Below are 17,620 nucleotides of genomic sequence, written 5' to 3' on the forward strand. Positions count from 1 at the left end.
GCTTACTTTGAATAGTTTATATGCCTGATCTGCCAATTGGAGGGCAAAAACCAGACTCTGATGTTACTATGAGAAAAATCAAGGACATTTTACATTTTTCAGTAACATCTGATTATTAAAAAAAAAAAAAATCCTTTGGTTTCACTACTGGCAAGAACTGTTGACATTTTCTTTCAAGAGCAAGTAGGAGTCCACTTAAAACCTAACAAGTGGCTTACTGTGTGGCCTGAAATCTGTGATATGGTTAGTAATTAAATAGTGAAACTAGCATTGGCTATAACTTAAAATATTAAATTCTGTATTTGGTATTTAAATTTCAAGTAGTAAAAATAAAAGACTAATTTAGCCAGGTGGGTATCCCATGATGAATATGTCACTGTTAAGCATCCTAGATAAGTAGTTTCCTTACAGATTTATTTATTAAACACAGCAGTTATTTTTTCATTAACTCTAATTTTATAAATTCTACCCAAATAACCTTTCTGCAATTGCAAGCATGTAAAAGCATCTTGGACATTTATTTTCATTTAGTGAAAAAAACCAACAGTCACTTAGACAATGCTAACTGACCCTAATTAATTTTTTTAATTAAGATACGTGTTATATTTCTGACCAATTGAAATAGTGCCTCATAAAGATAAATAAATAGTAGTTGTATTACTAGCAGTTGTAAACATTTTCATTTATTTATCTGTATATATCACTTGGTCCATTGAACCTAAGACTTCTGGATCTTTTCTTTGGCTTGTTTAGGTCAAACCTCAGTTCCAGGAGATTTTAAGATTGTCTGAAGAAAACATTGGTAAGTTCACTCATTATAGATTCATTAATTTTTTTGTCTTACAATTAATTGGTTTACAATTACTGCACTTTAGTGACCAACAAAATACCAGTATCCCTCCATCAGTGTTCACTAGGGCTCCATCCACTCTTGCACCCCAACTGTCCTCTCCCCCACCCCCAGTTCCTTTCAGTAATCTCATTTCTGCAGTCTTATTCAATGACTTCTTCTCTGTTAACTTGGCTAGTTTTCCTTGCTTGGTTTCTTTGCTTACACCACAGGTCAAGATTTTTCTATATTGTCTTTTTATGTGAGTGTCTTTAGGATATTTCTTAGAGGGCCAGATTAGTGGTAATGAATTCCTCTAGCTGTTGTTTGCAGAGCTCTTCATCTATTTTAAATTTAGTTGTAACACCACTAGTCTAGGAATGCATTCATTTGAAACTCTTGACATCCTTTTGTATTTTCCTCATTTCTAGGGCTACATAGTAGGAAATGTCACATAAAATATATACCCTCCCTTTGTTTTGCTGTGTATTACATAGCTGGGGTCTCACCGTGTGCGGTCTCGCCACTCTGGCTGGGTTTTCATGTAGAGAGAAAGGTGGGTGTCTTCTGGTGCCGTAGCACCCTCCTGTGCAGTTCTGGGCTGCAGCTGTGTCCATGCGCCACCTGCTTCAATTTCACTGATTTTTACCTCACACCTGCCTTAATGATTTGAACTATCTAGAAAGCTCCATTCTTGACTGGCCTCAGAAATAAATCAATAAACAGATGAGTAAGTGACTTCTTTTAGTTTAAAAACTTGAATGGAATCATTCTGGTAGTGCTTGCACTCTACTGGATGTGCCACCACCCAGCATTTAAGGATGCAGAATCAATAAAATTCTGATTATGAAATAATATCTCAAGTTTGGTTATTAAAATTCTTCCCAGGGGGCTAGATAATAGCACTACAGGTTAAACACACATGGTGTGAAGTGTGAGGACCAGTGGAAAGATCCCAGTTTGAGCTCCTGGCTCCCCACCTGCAGGGGGTCACTTCACAGGCGGTGAAGCAGGTCTGCAGGTGTCTTTCTCTCTCCCTCTGCCTTCCCCTCCTCTCTCAGTTTCTCTCTGTCCTGTCCAACAACAACAACAGTAACAACAATAACAGCAAAGGCAAAAGGGGCAACAAAAATGGGGAAAATGGCCTCCAGGAGCAGTGGGTTCATAGTGCAGGCGGAGCCCCAGCAATAACCCTAGAAGAAAAAAAAATTCTTTCCCTCCTACCAGAAATGGTTATGCTAGCAGCTCAGTTACTAGTACTGTATTTGTTTAAAGCTTTGATATTTTTAAAAAATATTTATTCCCTTTTGTTGCCCTTGTTTTTATTGTTGTTGTTATTGATGTCGTAGTTGTTGGATAGGACAGAGAGAAATGGAGAGAGGAGGGGGAGAGAAAGATAGACACCTGCAGACCTGCTTCACCACTTGTAAAGCGACTGCCTGTAGGTGGGGAGCCGGGGGCTCGAACCGGGATCCTTATGCCTGTCCTTGCGCTTTGTGCCACCTGCACTTAACTGATATGTTTTACTTATGTATTTATTTTAATTTCTTTATTGGGGAATTAATTTTTTACATTCGACAGTAAATACAATAGTTTGTACTTGCATAACATTGCCCAGTTTTCCATATAACAATCCACTAGGTCCTCTGTCACCCTTTTTGGACCTGTATTCTCCCCATCCACCCACCCCAGAGTCTTTTACTTTGGTGCAATGTGCCAATTCCATTTCAGGTTCTACTTGTGTTTTCTCTTCTGATCTTGTTTTTCAACTTCTGCCTGAGAGTGAGATCATCCCATATTCATCCTTCTGTTTTTGATTTACTTCACTTAACATGATTTTTTCACGGTCCATCCAAGATCGGCTGAAAACTGTGAAGTCACCATTTTTAATAGCTGAGTAGTATTCCATTGTGTATATATACCACAGCTTGCTCAGCCATTCATCTGTTGTTGGACACCTGGGTTGCTTCCAGGTTGTGGCTCTGATAGGTGTTTTAATCACAATATTTCCAAAGTAATAATATTTATTAGCCTTATAACCAGTTATAATTGTAAAGATAATAAGATGTGATATTTTGCTTTATATTTTTAAGATATTCAGAATTTTTAAATCATTTTTCACAATTTTAGAATCCTCAGCGGGAAATGGAGTTCTCACTAAAGCTACAGTCCCCATTTATGCAACAGGAGTCCTTACATGTTATATTCAGGTAAGCACAGAGATATTTTCCGATAAAGTGCTTTCAGTTTAGAAACCGACCTGTCACTAAATCTTTTTAATGTGTTGTAAGTGAAAATGTTACTGAAAGGGGAAACCTGTTTTAGTCAACAAATAATGTACAATATATAGTGTATTTAAATATATTTCAATAAGTCTGAGTAAAATCTCAGTTGAACAACTATATTAGAGATTGTATGCTTATTCTGATATTTTTTTAAGGAATTGCACTTATTTTGTGAAATTTGTATTGTATTTCTTAAATAGTACAGTAGAGGTGCTAAGTGAAGAAGTTGCAAGATAGTTTAGAACACCATACTTTATCATTGTTTTCAGCAAAGCATTTTCTTTATGTTATCGCGGGGGCTTCACCGCTCCAGGCCAACTTTTCCAGATAGAGAGAAAGAGGAAGACAGCCTCAGCACTGAAGCTTCCCCCAGCACACTGGGGGCTGTGCTTGAGCCTGGCAAAATAGGCACCCTCCCAGGTGAGTTATGTCGCAGGCCCAGCACAGTACCTTGTAATGGCCCTTGATTTTTCTTGATTGTCACTGTACTGTAAGCAGTTGGGAAGCACGATGGCTCACTACCGAGCAGTTGTTCTTGGGCTTCGCTTAGTTGGGTATCTCTTCTGCTGTCTTGCTGATCGCATCTATCTGAGCATCAAGGGCCTCGCCAAGATGGCTAGGCCTCATGAGTTATTTAATGGCCTCTCAAAGGGCAAAGTGAGATTTATTGGTTGCTGGCTCGGGGACCCCAAGAGTACAGAAGTAGAATCCAGTAAGCTAAGGCTTAGGAACTGACACACCACCAGTAACTTTCCAGTCAGATGGAGCAGGTCTCAGGCCCATGACCTGGAGTGTGGTTCATTATAGTTCACCAGTTTAACAGACAACAGTATTCTAAGCAAACAATACATGGCATATACTAAGACATATCAATCATTTCAAGTGTGAAAGAGAGCCACCAACAAAGTAAAAGTACATACCCAGGATAAAGCACTTTTGGAATTAAAATGTGAGCATCAAAAGAATACTGTTTGTTTCCTGAGTTGCTCTCCTACTGATACCTAACATTCCTTTTAACATTTCAATTCAGACAACATGCTTCTCACACTGTTATCTAACACAGATCTGGACAACTGTAAAATGTTAAAATATAGTTAGTTGTATGGTATGGTACTTGACAACTTGAAGTTCCAACTCTGTGAAGGTAGCACCGTGTTCCTTGGAAGTTTTCTACACCCGTTTATAGGTCTACCTCATATTACGAGTACATGACAGTGCATGTGTCAAGAATATTTTAAGTTATGTAACATTACTAGATTGTGCTGTTCTTAAATTCATGGAGACTAACTCCTGCTCCATTATGAGGCGCAGTAGTAAGCATACCACTCTCTCCAGTTTGGGGAGCTATTCCAGCATAACAGCTATGGAAGCAGTATTGTTTTCCTCATTAGCCTTTAGAAGTTTAGTTAGAATGTTGATTGTGACTATAAGAAATATTTTAAAGCACAGTGAAGTGCCATAGTAAAGTAGGCCTTGGTGTGTATTTGCTAAATGACTGGATAAGGACTTATCTTTTGACTCCTTGTATGAAGTTCAAATGTTCATCATATCTCTAAAGAGATAGGAACGTTTCAGTTTGCTACAAAATATAATAGCAAGTAATTTCCATACAGTGCCAGAAATACTTGTTTGAAGAAACATGTAGTCACAGTTAATGTCTTCTTAATAAACAGCATTTTCTACTGGAGTAAGTCAGTACCATATTTGTTTGGGTAAATTAAAAAAAAAACTGCTTTGAATCAGATACATAAGCAGTAGTACTAGTTTTGAGATTTCAAAAAATAAGGTTTTAGTAAATTTTCAAAAAATCAGCAGAGTCTATATAAAAATATATATACGTCATCACTCTTATTTCATATTTAGTTTTTTGCATTTACCATTTGTTGCCCAGACATTTATCAACTGTATATAATCTATATGCCAAAAAATAAATTAATTAACTAATTGTATCAAAGTAATTAGTCTATGGAAAAATAGCTCACTTGGGTAGTACACTGCTTTGCCATATGCATAACCCAGCCCCCACTATAGTGAAGGAAGTTTTGGTGCTGTAGTTTCTCTCTCTCTCTTTCTCTCTCTCTCTCTCTCTCTCTCTCTCTCTTTCTCGCTCTCTCTCACAAAAAAGTTTTTTACTCTCTATGTATATGTATATGTACATATATATAACCATGTAAAAATAGAAAAAGTAATTTTGTGATGCTGGTTTGTCAGTGTCTTAGTCTCTGTACTGAGTAGACTGTCATATTTTTAATCAGTACCATCATAACTACTTTATCCATCCTTTCAAAGCTAATACTAGTTTTGTTTACTTTTGTCTCATTCTAGATTATTCTGTTAGGGGGAAATGGTCAGTAATCAAGTTATCTTCATGAATTTATTAATTCACATAGAAGTTATTTAATGAATTGTTTAATTTAGCTTAATGTATTCCTCATGACCAAAATGTAACTACATATTTGATTTTCAGAAAAGTCTGGATACATTTTTTTTTATGTTCTTCTGTGCAAAAATGCATCCTGACTTAGTTCTGACAGCCCTGTGTTTCCTAGTAAAATGTCACCTTTCCTTCTCTTGTAAATAGAGTTCAGTTTAACTTATAAAAGTTTTTTCCAGTTCTCCTGATATAGCAGAAATGCTTTTTTCCTCACACATTTACTTAATGAAATATTATCTAAGAGAATAAATTTCTAATTATGAAAATCACTTATTGAAGAATACGGATTATTTTTTAATCAGGGATACATGAGTTTGCATTTAAATACTTTAAGGTGAAATTAATGGAGACTAAAGTTGGTAGGGTGAGTTTGAACAAGTGAAGATACCAAGAGCCAGGCAGTGGTACACTTAGATGATCTGGGTTCAGAACTCCGGTCCATACCTGCAGGTGAGGAAACTTCACAAGCAATGCAGTAGTGTTGCATGTGTCTTTTTATCTAAATATCTATCCAAGTACCAATCTACCTTTCTTCCTTCCTTCCCCTCTCAATTTCTCTCTGTCCTGTCAAATAAAAATAAAATAAATTTAAAAAGAAAGAATATAACTTTTTATGTTCTAAATACTATCTAATGCAATTTGCGTTGATGGAAATAACCTACACCTGGAGTGTAGGCAGAAATGGTTATTATTCACCTGATCTGTAGCTAGTACAGCTGAATCTTTCACTTATTTTTAATTGAATTTAAATCGAGGTAGGCACACACAGTGAATGGTGACCATAGATAGGCTTATAAATGTTGAACTACTTCCAACTGAGGTTGTTCTCTAGTTAGAAAAAGTTAAGACAATTTGTAAGAAAGTGTTTTAATTCATTGCTGGAAATTTATTATCAACCCTTTTCCTCTCCAGGAAGAAGACCGAAAACTGTTAGTTGGATTCCTAGAAGATGTAATGACACTGCTTTCGCTCTCTCATGCTCCTCTTGATAGTCTGAAGGCATCTTTTGTGGAACTGGGGTAAAAATAATAGCTTGCAGAGTTTTTGGTTTTTGGTTTTTTTCTTAAGTCATATAAAGTTTTAAAGTTTGGATTCATAAAGTACTTACTTTCAGTCTGAAAAGACTAGCATAGGGGCATGGTGGTGGCACACCCAGTGCAGTGCATGTTACCATGTTCAAGGACCCAGGTTTGAGACCCCCAGACCTCACCTGTAGAGAAGAAACTTCATAAACAGTGAAATAGTGCTGTAGGTGTCTCTCTTTCCCTCTGCCTCTCTCTGACCGCCTTCCCTCTCAATTTCTATCTCAGTCAACAAAACGGAAGGGAGGGAGGGAGGAAAGAAGGAAGGAAGGGGGGAGGGAGGGAGGGAGGGAGGGAGGGAGGAAAAATGGATGGATAGAGAGGGGAGGAGAGAAACAAAGAACTATTATAGACACTCAGTCTCCTGGTTTTGAGACTTAAAATGGTTTTTAATTATGTTTTACTTGCTTGTTATCTTAATATTCACACATTAATTAATATATTAATACAGTGTTGTAATGGCAGTGTGAGAAAAGGATAAAAACATGTTACCTTTGAAGTAGTCGGAGAAAAATCAGCTACAGATTTGGAGAATCTCTAATGGCCCAAAGCTGAAAAAGGAACCTCGAGTAAAACTAAGGCATTCTTTTTCCATTTCATTTGATATACTTAGTCCTGCTCGTAACTGTATCATGTGGCTGCTAAAAAAAATTCTATCTACATTTACTGAAAATATGAACCTATAAATAATACCATTTGAATTGGGATGGGCTTCATAATTAACTTAACCCTTCTATGAAGATGATTTGAGTCCGTCTTGTATATGCCACATGCAACCATATGGCAAATAGAACATGTATTGAAAGGGTTTTTTTAATGAGTTTGTTTTTCAATTTTTTTAATGGGGGCCAGGTGGTGACACACCTGGGTAAGCACATACATTATAGTGCGCAAGGACCTGGATTCAAGTCTCCTGGCCCCCACCTGCAGGGGGAGTGATGAAGTAGAGCTGCCAGTGTCTCTCTCTCTCCCTCTCTTTATCCCCCCCTCAATTTCTCTGTGTCTCTTCAATAATAAATATTTTTAAAATTAATGTATTTATCTTGTGCAATGACAGAAATTGAGAGCGAGAAGGAGATTAAGGGAAAGAGTGTTCCATCACTTGTTAACCTTCCCTCCCTGCAGGTGGGGACTGGGGGCTTGAACTGGGTCCTTGCACACTGCAGTGTGTGTGATTTACTAGGGGCACCACTACCCAGTCCCCAGAGTTGTTTTATTATTATTATTAATTATTTTATTATTAATTATTAATATTTTAAATTTATTTATAAAAAGGGAATACTGACAAGACTATAGGATAAGAGGGGTACAACTCCACACAGTTCCTACCACCAGATCTCCGTATCCCATCTCCTCCCTTGATAGCTTTCCTATTCTTTAACCCTCTGGGAGTATGGACCCAGGGTCATTGTGGGATGCAGAAGGTGGAAGGTCTGGCTTCTATAATTGCTTCCCCACTGAACATGGGCGTTGACAGGTCAATCCATACTCCCAGTCTGCCTCTCTCTTTACCTAGTGGGGAAGGGCTCTGGGGAATCAGAGCTCCAGGACACATTGGTGGGGTTGTCTGTCCAGGGAAGTCTGGTCAGCATCACGCTAGAGCACCTGGAACCTGGTGGTTGAAAAGAGAGTTAATATACAAAGCCAAACAAATTGTTGTTGACCAATCATGGACCTAAAGTTTGGAATAGTGCAAATGAAGAGTTGGAGGGGGGGGGGTCTCTGTTTTATGGATAGCTAGTGGGCCTATTTTAGTTCTATTCCAAAGGGCCTGTGGCTATACTAGTTGTTTTTTGTTGTTGTTGTTGTTTTTCCCTGAGCCTGAAATCTGATATTCAGGTGGATCCTAGTTATTGTCTGGGGAGATGATGTCATGTTTTGTTTTAATTCAAGTTATTTCAGTTTACAGCACTGTATAGTTTTAGGAGTGAATTTTCACACCTTTTCAAAAATAATTGGTAAAAGAAAGTTTAAACAATTGGTAAACCCAAGTGAGCATAGAAAAGTTTTCTACTAAAAAAAAAAAAATGAAAGAAAGAAAAGGCAAAAAAAAAGAGTTTTCTACTGATCTGGGAAGATAACATAATGATTCTACAAAAGAACTCTCCTGCCCGAGGCTCCAAAGTCCCAGGTTTAGTCTCCAGCACCACCATAATCCAGAGCTGAGCAGTACTCTGCTACCCCCCCCCCAAAACAAATAAACTTTAAAAAAGAAAAGTTGTGGTCCAGGAGGTGGCACAGTGGATAAAGCATTGGACTCTCAAGCATGAGGTCCTGAGTTCAGTCCCTAGCACCACATGTACCAGAGTGGTATCTTGTTCTCTCTCTCTCCTATCATTAATAAATAAATAAAATCTTTAAAAAAAGAAAAGTTTTCTACTATTGAGACTAAAATACTAAAACAAAACACATAAACACAACACAGAAAAGTTTCTTCAAGTTAAGCAATCCAGCTCAAAGCACCAGAATCTAAACATCATACTAAAGATAAACTGAGAAATTTTGTCTTTTCTCCCTACAAATCCCCTACAAGTCTTTTAAGTAGCTGTTTTTGTGTTAAAATTGTAAAATGTGTAAGTTTAATAAATGCAAAATCAGTTCTCTAAGCCCCCATCTGTAAATTGAGGCACACCTGCATCTCCTCTGTATCTGTTGTAGTGATGGCTGGTTGCTAAAAACACCTGGCTCGCTTTGGGAAGTTCTTGCATAATATATACAAGTGAGTGCTTAAATATTTGTGCAGAAAATGATGCTTGTGAGAACCTGCCCCCAAGTACTGAGTAAGACCTTTATAACACAAAGACTATTTTAGATTTCCTCTCCCAACTGTTGAGTAACTTTTCACACCATGTAAGCTGTGTTAAATCTGTCCCTTCTGCTACCAATTTTTTTTTATTTTTCTTTCATTTATTTTCCTCTTATTAAAATATAACTTTTTGGGGGTGGTCAGGCGTTAAGTGCACATGGCACAAAGCACAAGGACCAGTGTAAGGATATCGGTTCAAGCTCCTGGCTCCCCACCTGCAGGGGCTTCGCTTCACAGGCAGTGAAGCAGGTCTGCAGGTGTCTATCTTTCTCTCCCCCTCTGTCTTCCCCTCCTCTCTCCATTTCTCTCTGTCCTATCCAACAATGATGACATCAATAACAGCAATAATAACTACAACAATAAAAAGGGGCAACAAAAGGGAAAATAAATAAAATACAACTTTTTAATAAAACTAATAAGAATAATAGTAACCTCTGTTTCTCTCCCTCTTTATGTTTCCTCTGTTCCTCACCCTCTATCCAAAAAAGAGTGGGGACAGAGGAAAGGGGGGGGAATGGCTGCCAGGAGCAGTGAGGTCCGTATGCAGATAGCTGGCTTGGATAGTGTGCTGTGTTGCCACGTGTGCTGCATTGATAGGCTTCCATGCTGCTGTTTCTTCCCCCCCCCTACCCCCTACACCCCTCTCTTTAAAAAGTTAGCCCAGAGCAGTGAAGCTCCAGAGATGACCAATTAGTAAGGTAATGAATCTAGTATCATTTTGAACTTATCCCAAAATAAATAGTTGCTCTACTAACCACAAAGAGTACGCTATTCAGTTGTGCCACAGCTGATTAGCCAGAACCCTATTTTGCCTTTTTTTTTAAATCATTTTTTCACACAGATTCCTTCCTTGCTTTCTTTATAGATGCTAAGACTGAAGACCCACAGAGGTCTTCCGCAGCTGACTGAGTCCAGGGCTTTCTTCTCATCTCAAACAGAAATGTTACATATATATATATTTCTGTTATTAAAATTGACATTCTATTATAATTACAAATGCTTAGAGAAACTAAAAGGAACTCCTAAATATTATAAACGTTTCTAATTTTTGGTTTTTGTTTTGTTTTTACCAGAGCAGTACTCAGCTCTGGCTTATGGTGGTGCTGGAAATTGAACTTAGGACCATTATATAAAGTTTTATAAGGTGACTTCCTTTTTAAAGAATCCTAAGTATGACCTATTAAACTAGGCAAAGTAATTTCATGAGTTTTGCCTAATTTTTTTTTTTAATTATTTGTACTCCTCAGTTTTAATACTGATTTCTTTTTTTCTTTCAGTGCAAATCCAGCCTACCATGAGTTACTACTAACTGTCTTATGGTATGGTGTTGTCCACACCTCAGCACTTGTAAGGTGCACTGCTGCTAGGATGTTTGAGGTATGTCATCAGATGCTTCTGTTTACTCAGACTGTATTTCTTTTCTTTGGGAGAGGAAAAGGGGAACTAAAAAGTTTTCATATACTATGTGATGTTGATGTATGTCTAGTTGTGTACTGTGTGATGGAGCAGAAATTTCAGTTTTCACTTATTTAAGAATTTTTCTAGCCCTGTTGGTTCCTTGAATATTATTCTGTTATCAGTTCAGCTTCTCAAATTTCCTTTTAAATATTTACTTTTCCAACCTATGTATATCTGACTTGTTTCTGAGGCAAATAATTTAAAATATGCTAGAACAGCATAGGATCTCAACTGATAAAATGTAATTGGATTCATGTAGAGCTTTAGGAAATTATGGCACTTACAGAAGTGTGTATTTTACTGCTTACTCCTACTTAACTACTTTTGCATATTCCACATCTGGAATAATATCCTTGTACACTAACCTGTCTGTCTGTAGATTTGTAAGAGAGGATGATACTGTTCTTTTAATCTTACCAAATTTTCTCAACTTGCTATTTACCTAAGTTGATATATAAGTTGAAATAGCTACCTTTTCTGTCGATCATAGAGGAAGCTATGCCATGGCCTAGCATGTTTTTAACATGCATATGTATTATTAGAGCTTGTATGTGAGCACTACAGTAGTTCAGAGCGTTCTTCACTGCTCTAGGGTATCACAGCAGAGCCACACTACCTGCCACTTCGTGTCTTTGTATATGACTTGGGTAGGGGTGAATGTCTCTGTACCTTAAGTTTCCTCATCTATAAAAAGAAGGTGATAATAGTATCTACCTCAAAGGATTTTGGCTAGTATTAAGTATACCTAGAAAGCCCTTTAATGGTTTCTTGCACATAATAAGAGCTAAATAACTATCATCCTTACTGGACCTTCTTCATATGTCCATTCCACCACAAAATAGTAGAATTTCAGTGCAGTAGGGGCCAGGCTTGAACCTGGGTCGCACATATGGCAAAGCAGCATACTGTCCAAGTGAGCTGTCTCACCAACCCAGAACCCAGATATATGCGATAACCTGTGTCAACGAAAATGTTTCAGTATGTATGGTGGATTTGTGGACTCTAAAGATAATTCTCTGTATCAGGACGTTGAAAATACTCTGTCCATGTTATCCCCTCAACTTTGTACTTGATTTTTATAAAACTATAACCTAGTGCCAAATCAAAAGTTTGCTTTTCTGCCTAGCACAAATTATTTCTGAGTATAAATTATTTTTTGTTATTTCATCTGCTGAAAAAGAGAAAAAAAAAACTTCCTTCCCCACCCCCCCCCAAAAAAAAGCAGTCTTTTAAATGAAGAATTGTTTCTTTAAAAACATTTTTGTGGAATATTTTTATCATAAGATCACAGAAGTGAGTTCCTTCTCTTAAACCATTTGTTTCTAATATGTATATATGTACTGGTGAAAGATGCCATTGAAATGAAAGTAATCTAAATCAGTAAAATGATGCATCCTCCCATTTTGTTTTTGTGCTTTCTACCCTATTTCTTTCATGTGTTCTTTGTGTAGTTTTGGTTTCTGTGTCAGTGGAAACGCTACCTACTGTCTAAGTAATTTTAATGTTTTCTTGGATTTATTATGACCTATTAAGCCTGATTTGAGAAACTTCCTATTTTTACAAATTTATTTGTTATAAATTTTCATGAATTTTTTGGTACAGGTCATCAGTAGGTAAAATCCAAACTACCTTTTTGTTAGTGATCCATATTTTGAACAGAACTATTATTAAATAATGCAAATTTTGTTATCTTAATACTGATATGTATGCCATTTATTAATTAGTCATTTCCCCCATGAGCTCACTTATAATAAAAACATAAGCTATAACACACTTGAGTTTTTAGCTATAAGACAAGAGTATGAGAAATAGATACAGCAGGAACATAATCTGAGATACTTACTGAAATTAAATCTAGACAAAAAGTGGAAACACAGTCAGATTATTTATTCTTTTTAAAAAATATTTATTTTCCTTTTTGTTGCCCTTTTTTTTTATTCATTGTTGTGCTTATTATTAATGTTGTTATTGATGTTGTTGTTGCCAGATAGGACAGAGAGATATGGAGAGAGGAGGGGAAGACAGAGAAGGGGAGAGAAAGACAGACATCTGCAGACCTGCTTCACCACTTGTGAAGCAACCTCCCCCCCCCCACCCCACCCCCGCAGATGTGGAGCCAGCGATTCAAACCTGGGTCCTTATGCTGGCCATTGCACTTTGCTGTGCGCTTAATCCGCTGCACTACCGCCCAACCCCCCGGATTATTTATTCTTATTGTTAAATGAGAGGCAATAATTTTTGAATTTGCAAATCATCACTGAAATTGATTTATTAGGAAACTGTCATATGACTTTTTTATCTTGGTTATAAAATTAATCATTAGTACTAGACCGAAACTTAAGGCATAGGCTCTTTTAAAAAGAAAGATAAAACATATTATTGAGTGTGCTTTCTAGATCTGCTTGTTATTGACTCTAAAACCCCTCAAGCAAGTGAGTCAGCTTCTCAAGGTCTCACTTCCTTCTTCTGTTTAAATATTGATCTTAGGGATCCGGGTGGTGGTGCACCTGTTTAAGTGCATGGACCATGTTCCAGCCCCCAGTCCCCACCTGCAAGGGGGAAGCTTTGCAAGTGGTGAAGCAAGGCTCCAAGTGTCTCTCTGTCTCTCTCCTTCTCTATCGCTCCCCTTCCTTCTCAATTTCCCTCTCTCTCTATCCAATAAGTAAAAATAATTTTAAAAATAAATATTGGTCATAACTGTATTTCCCTCATTAGGTTTAATGATCAAATTATTGGGTATAAAGTGTGCAATAACTGACAGCTCTTCGACTTTGTTTTCAGATTTTCTAATTTAAGAAAACTGAAAATCCCCAAAGCCATAAAAATTAACTTGTCCGCTAGATTATCTTTATTATTATTGACTGGCACAAGAAAGCAGACATTTCAAGGTATACTCTATTTGAATCAAATCTAAGCTGTCTTCTATAAAATGATACAGAGGATAATGTTTTTGTTTAACAGTATTTGACCTTTTTCATCCTTCTTTCTACTTGATATCAGTGATGTTTAAAGTGATAACAAAATTTCTTTTATCATTCTATTCCTACCTAATTTCTTTCTTTTTTTTTTTTAAAGAAGAATTATTTCAGGGTAATGAGCTAGACTCTTTTTGTTTTATTTTAAAATAGGAGGCTAACTTCCTTTCCCCTTTTTTTGTCAATGAGAGAGAGGGAGAGAGAGGGAGAACCAAAGCATCACTCTGACACATGAGATGGTGGGGATCAAACTCAGGACCTCAGGCTTGCATTCCAGAGCTCAGACCATTCATTGTGTCCGGTTCCATGTGATGGAAGTAGATTCGAAAGTGAATAGGTAGGTCATGCTACAAAATTAAGGCTTTCCATAAACTATGGAAAGTTCTGCTTTTTCTCATGTGTTTTGAAGGAGAGATGAGTTGGATTTTTGCTGTTAAAATTTTCATGATACTACATTCTGAAATGGAAACTTTAAGGTTAGAATGTCGTCCTTCTCTGCTGGACATACAAAATCTAGTAATTCTTAGAAAAATAAGATCCATACTGCTGATCTTTTGTTGTGATTTGGGACTTCATGTTTTTTGGTTTTCTTTTTGTGTCTTTGCCACCAGAGTTATAGCTGGTGCTTGGTACCTGCATGGCAAATCCACCACTCCTGGTGGCCCTTTTTGTTTGTTTGTTTCCTTCTTTTGGGAATGAGAGACACCTGCAGCACTGCTCCTGCTCTACCACTAGTGAAGCTTCTCCCTTACATGTGGAGACCATGGGCTTGACCCTGGGTCCTTACACATGGCAATGTATGAACTCTTATTGGGTGCACCACTTCCCGGCCCCAGGTTACATGTAAAATACATTCTTTTTGTTATACTCATCTAATTATGCACATTGCGAACTGCTTATTTAAAATATTAAATACTTAATCCAAGCAAACTGTTTAAATGCAACTTTTTTTTTTCTGACCATGTCATACTCTTCCAGCCTCTAAATAATCATACTAAACTCCTGTTTCTTGAATGTCCAGTCTTTGTGAGACATAATATTTAGGTATAGCATTTTCAAACTAGTAACACAACAATCCTTTAAGGTAGATAATATCATCAGCATTTTCAGATGAGAAAACTTGAGTTTCAGGAAATTATATATCTAAGGCCATATAGTAGGGAGCTGGCATCTGAGCCCAGACCAGATATCCAAGGATAATACTTTCCACTAGGCTGCATTATGTCTCTATACCTCAAAGGAGAAAGGAAGCTATGTGATATAAAATTTTGGAACTTTCCTATGTGATTTTTAAATTTACACCTGTAAATTATTCTTGTTGTAGAAGAATCAGGTGTGATGTTCAAATAGTGGTGGCTGGCTGCTAGCCATTTGAGTTTGGTTTCAGTTTGGTTTCAGTTAAGTCCAGTTTGTACTTTGTTGGTCATAGTGAAATCACACCAGATTATGTACTTGGAGAGCTTTAAACATAGAACTCAGTATGTATGTTCTTGTTTGTCTTCTCTAAAATGTAAACAGAGATATCACTTTTGAATTGCGTTTTAATTGGACATGGAAATTGCAGAGCCTATTTGACCACAAGTGCAAACTGTCACTGAATTGGTGACATAATCTGTCTTTGTGGACTGCTAAACAATTTAAGCTTTATTTTCCTCCTAAGCATTCTCTGCCTTTATAAAGCACTCTAGTAGCAATATTTGCTTAGCTTCTAATTTTGGTTTTGCTTTTGTGTTTCTCTCTCTCTCTTGGTTGTTCCTTTGTTCTTCCTGCGGCACTGTGTTTGCTCTTTTCATGCACCACCTGTGAATACCCCCTGCGCTGACCAATCAGCTGTTGGTGAAGGGGGTGAATGAAACTCTGGTAGCTCAGAGGGTTGTTCCTGCTCTCATTACTCTCTCCAGTGACCCTGAAATGTAAGTGTCGCCCCTGCCTTTTATATTCAGCATCCTTTCACAATGTGCCTGTCAAGAAATAACCATCAGCTTCTAAACTCACTGAAAGACACACCTGTCTCTGTAAATTAACAATACTGGATTTTGCTTGCTTGATTTAAAGCTTTGTGATATTGCTATGCATGTAACTTTTAAGATTTTCACAGTAAGCCAAATCTGAAGGCTACATATTAAAATATGCCTATTGTCATTTATACATGTAGTCCTCCATAAGCATTTCCCACACTTAAAACCTGCTGATGGACTATTTCTTCCAAGCCAAGAAAGGATGCTCTGCTAACCTCACTAACATGTTACTAGTAAGTGTAGGGGCATGAACCAGAGGCTTAACGTTTTAATGGCTCGTGTGGGTGACTAAACCAAGAGAGGCCAATGAGTCTGCCTGCCCATCCTCAGTCACAGCTAACCCAGTTCTCATTCCAGTTTACCAAACCATTTTTTATTGCATGTTGACTGGTTTGCAGCTGACTCTTCGAGGCATGAGTGAAGCGTTAGTTGACAAGCGGGTTGCTCCGGCCCTTGTTACCTTGTCCAGTGATCCTGAATTGTGAGTTTCACAGACTGCGGCCTTAAGTTATCCTGTCTGTCTTTTTTGAGCATTCTTCTTGGTCTGCTTTATTTATTTATTTATGTATTTACTTTGTCATTACTAGACACTAATACAGTGTATTTACCTCGTACTTACTCTGATATAAATTTTAATAATAAGTAGACTTTGATCTCAAAATTTCAGTTTCTTTCTTTTTTAATCTAACAGCTCTGTCAGGATTGCCACAATTCCAGCCTTTGGCACTATTATGGAAACAGTTATTCAAAGAGAGGTAGGAACTCGTTCACATGTGTTTCTGTGTGCTTTTGAGGTCAAGAGAATATACTACCATGCATGTACCTGGGGGTAGGGCCATAATGTCTTTCATTTTATTTCTCAATTATGGGCCCAGGGAAGGATGTCAGTATATGAAAGCAGGGTAGCGTCACTGAAATATATTTTCATATCCTAAAGAAACCTCTGGTCTTAATTAGAAAAGTTAATATAAATCAACTCTCAACTGTCCTATATTAAGCCTGATTGTACACTACTCTTCTGACTAATCAATCCTTCAAGCCAGAGCTAGTTAGTTCCTGGACCTTCTATTATCTGTTAGAATTCTGATCAGTCTATACACATTCCTGATTCTTTTTTTATTTCTTTGTTGGTGGGGTTAATGGTTTATAGTTGACAGTAAAATACAATAGTTTGTACATGCATAACATTTCCACATTACAGTTCAACCCCCACTAGGTCCTCCTCTGCCATCATGTTCCAGGACCTGAGCCCTCCCCCGCACACACACCACCAGCCCAGAGTCTTTTACTTTGGCCAGACAACTGTAGAGTTGCCGTCTAGGAGATCTTTCTCAGGTTCACAATTAGGGGATCAAGAACAGGTGCACTCTCTCACTGTGCCATTGATACCAAGCTGTGTGCCATCAGCTAGGCCAGAGTGGTCTTGGTGTGGCAAACATCTCTGACAAACCAGCCTTAGGTGACTGCCAAAGTGTGTATTGGTTCTGAACTAGTAATTTAATTTCAACCTTGTTCGATTCTACCTGCAACTTTAACTATTAGATGTTTCTCAGAATCATTATCAGAATTTTATTCTTTGTTATCAGAATGAGCAAGTTCTTAATACAAATGAAAATCTTATAGATTAGATATTTACTTGTGGCCCTCTGACCTAACCGTTTAAATGGAAAGTGAGGTTTGCTGTTGACTAGGCAAGGGGGTGGGGGAGGGAAGGCAAGCTGTTTTGTAAAGTC

The 17,620-nt window shown here is 37.5% G+C and overlaps 1 protein-coding gene across 5 annotated transcripts in view; it reads left to right on the forward strand.

Annotated features, from left to right (window-relative positions):
* The window catches only part of RELCH (RAB11 binding and LisH domain, coiled-coil and HEAT repeat containing), a 97,676-nt gene that overhangs the window by 64,293 nt on the left and 15,763 nt on the right, over window positions 1-17,620 (forward strand). For 2 of the 5 annotated variants that reach the window (XM_060173960.1, XM_060173962.1), the window contains 6 exons: window positions 754-802; window positions 2,960-3,039; window positions 6,461-6,567; window positions 10,714-10,813; window positions 15,700-15,782; window positions 16,579-16,642. In XM_060173960.1, coding sequence (XP_060029943.1) covers window positions 754-802; window positions 2,960-3,039; window positions 6,461-6,567; window positions 10,714-10,813; window positions 15,700-15,782; window positions 16,579-16,642 — 483 coding nt within the window. Of the gene's footprint in view, window positions 1-753; window positions 803-2,959; window positions 3,040-6,460; window positions 6,568-10,713; window positions 10,814-15,699; window positions 15,783-16,285; window positions 16,369-16,578; window positions 16,643-17,620 lie in introns of those variants that run through there. The other 3 variants (XR_009545095.1, XM_060173961.1, XR_009545094.1) reach the window with 3 other exon arrangements.

Source organism: Erinaceus europaeus, chromosome 15, assembly GCF_950295315.1.
Source record: "Erinaceus europaeus chromosome 15, mEriEur2.1, whole genome shotgun sequence".
NCBI lineage: Eukaryota > Metazoa > Chordata > Mammalia > Eulipotyphla > Erinaceidae > Erinaceus > Erinaceus europaeus.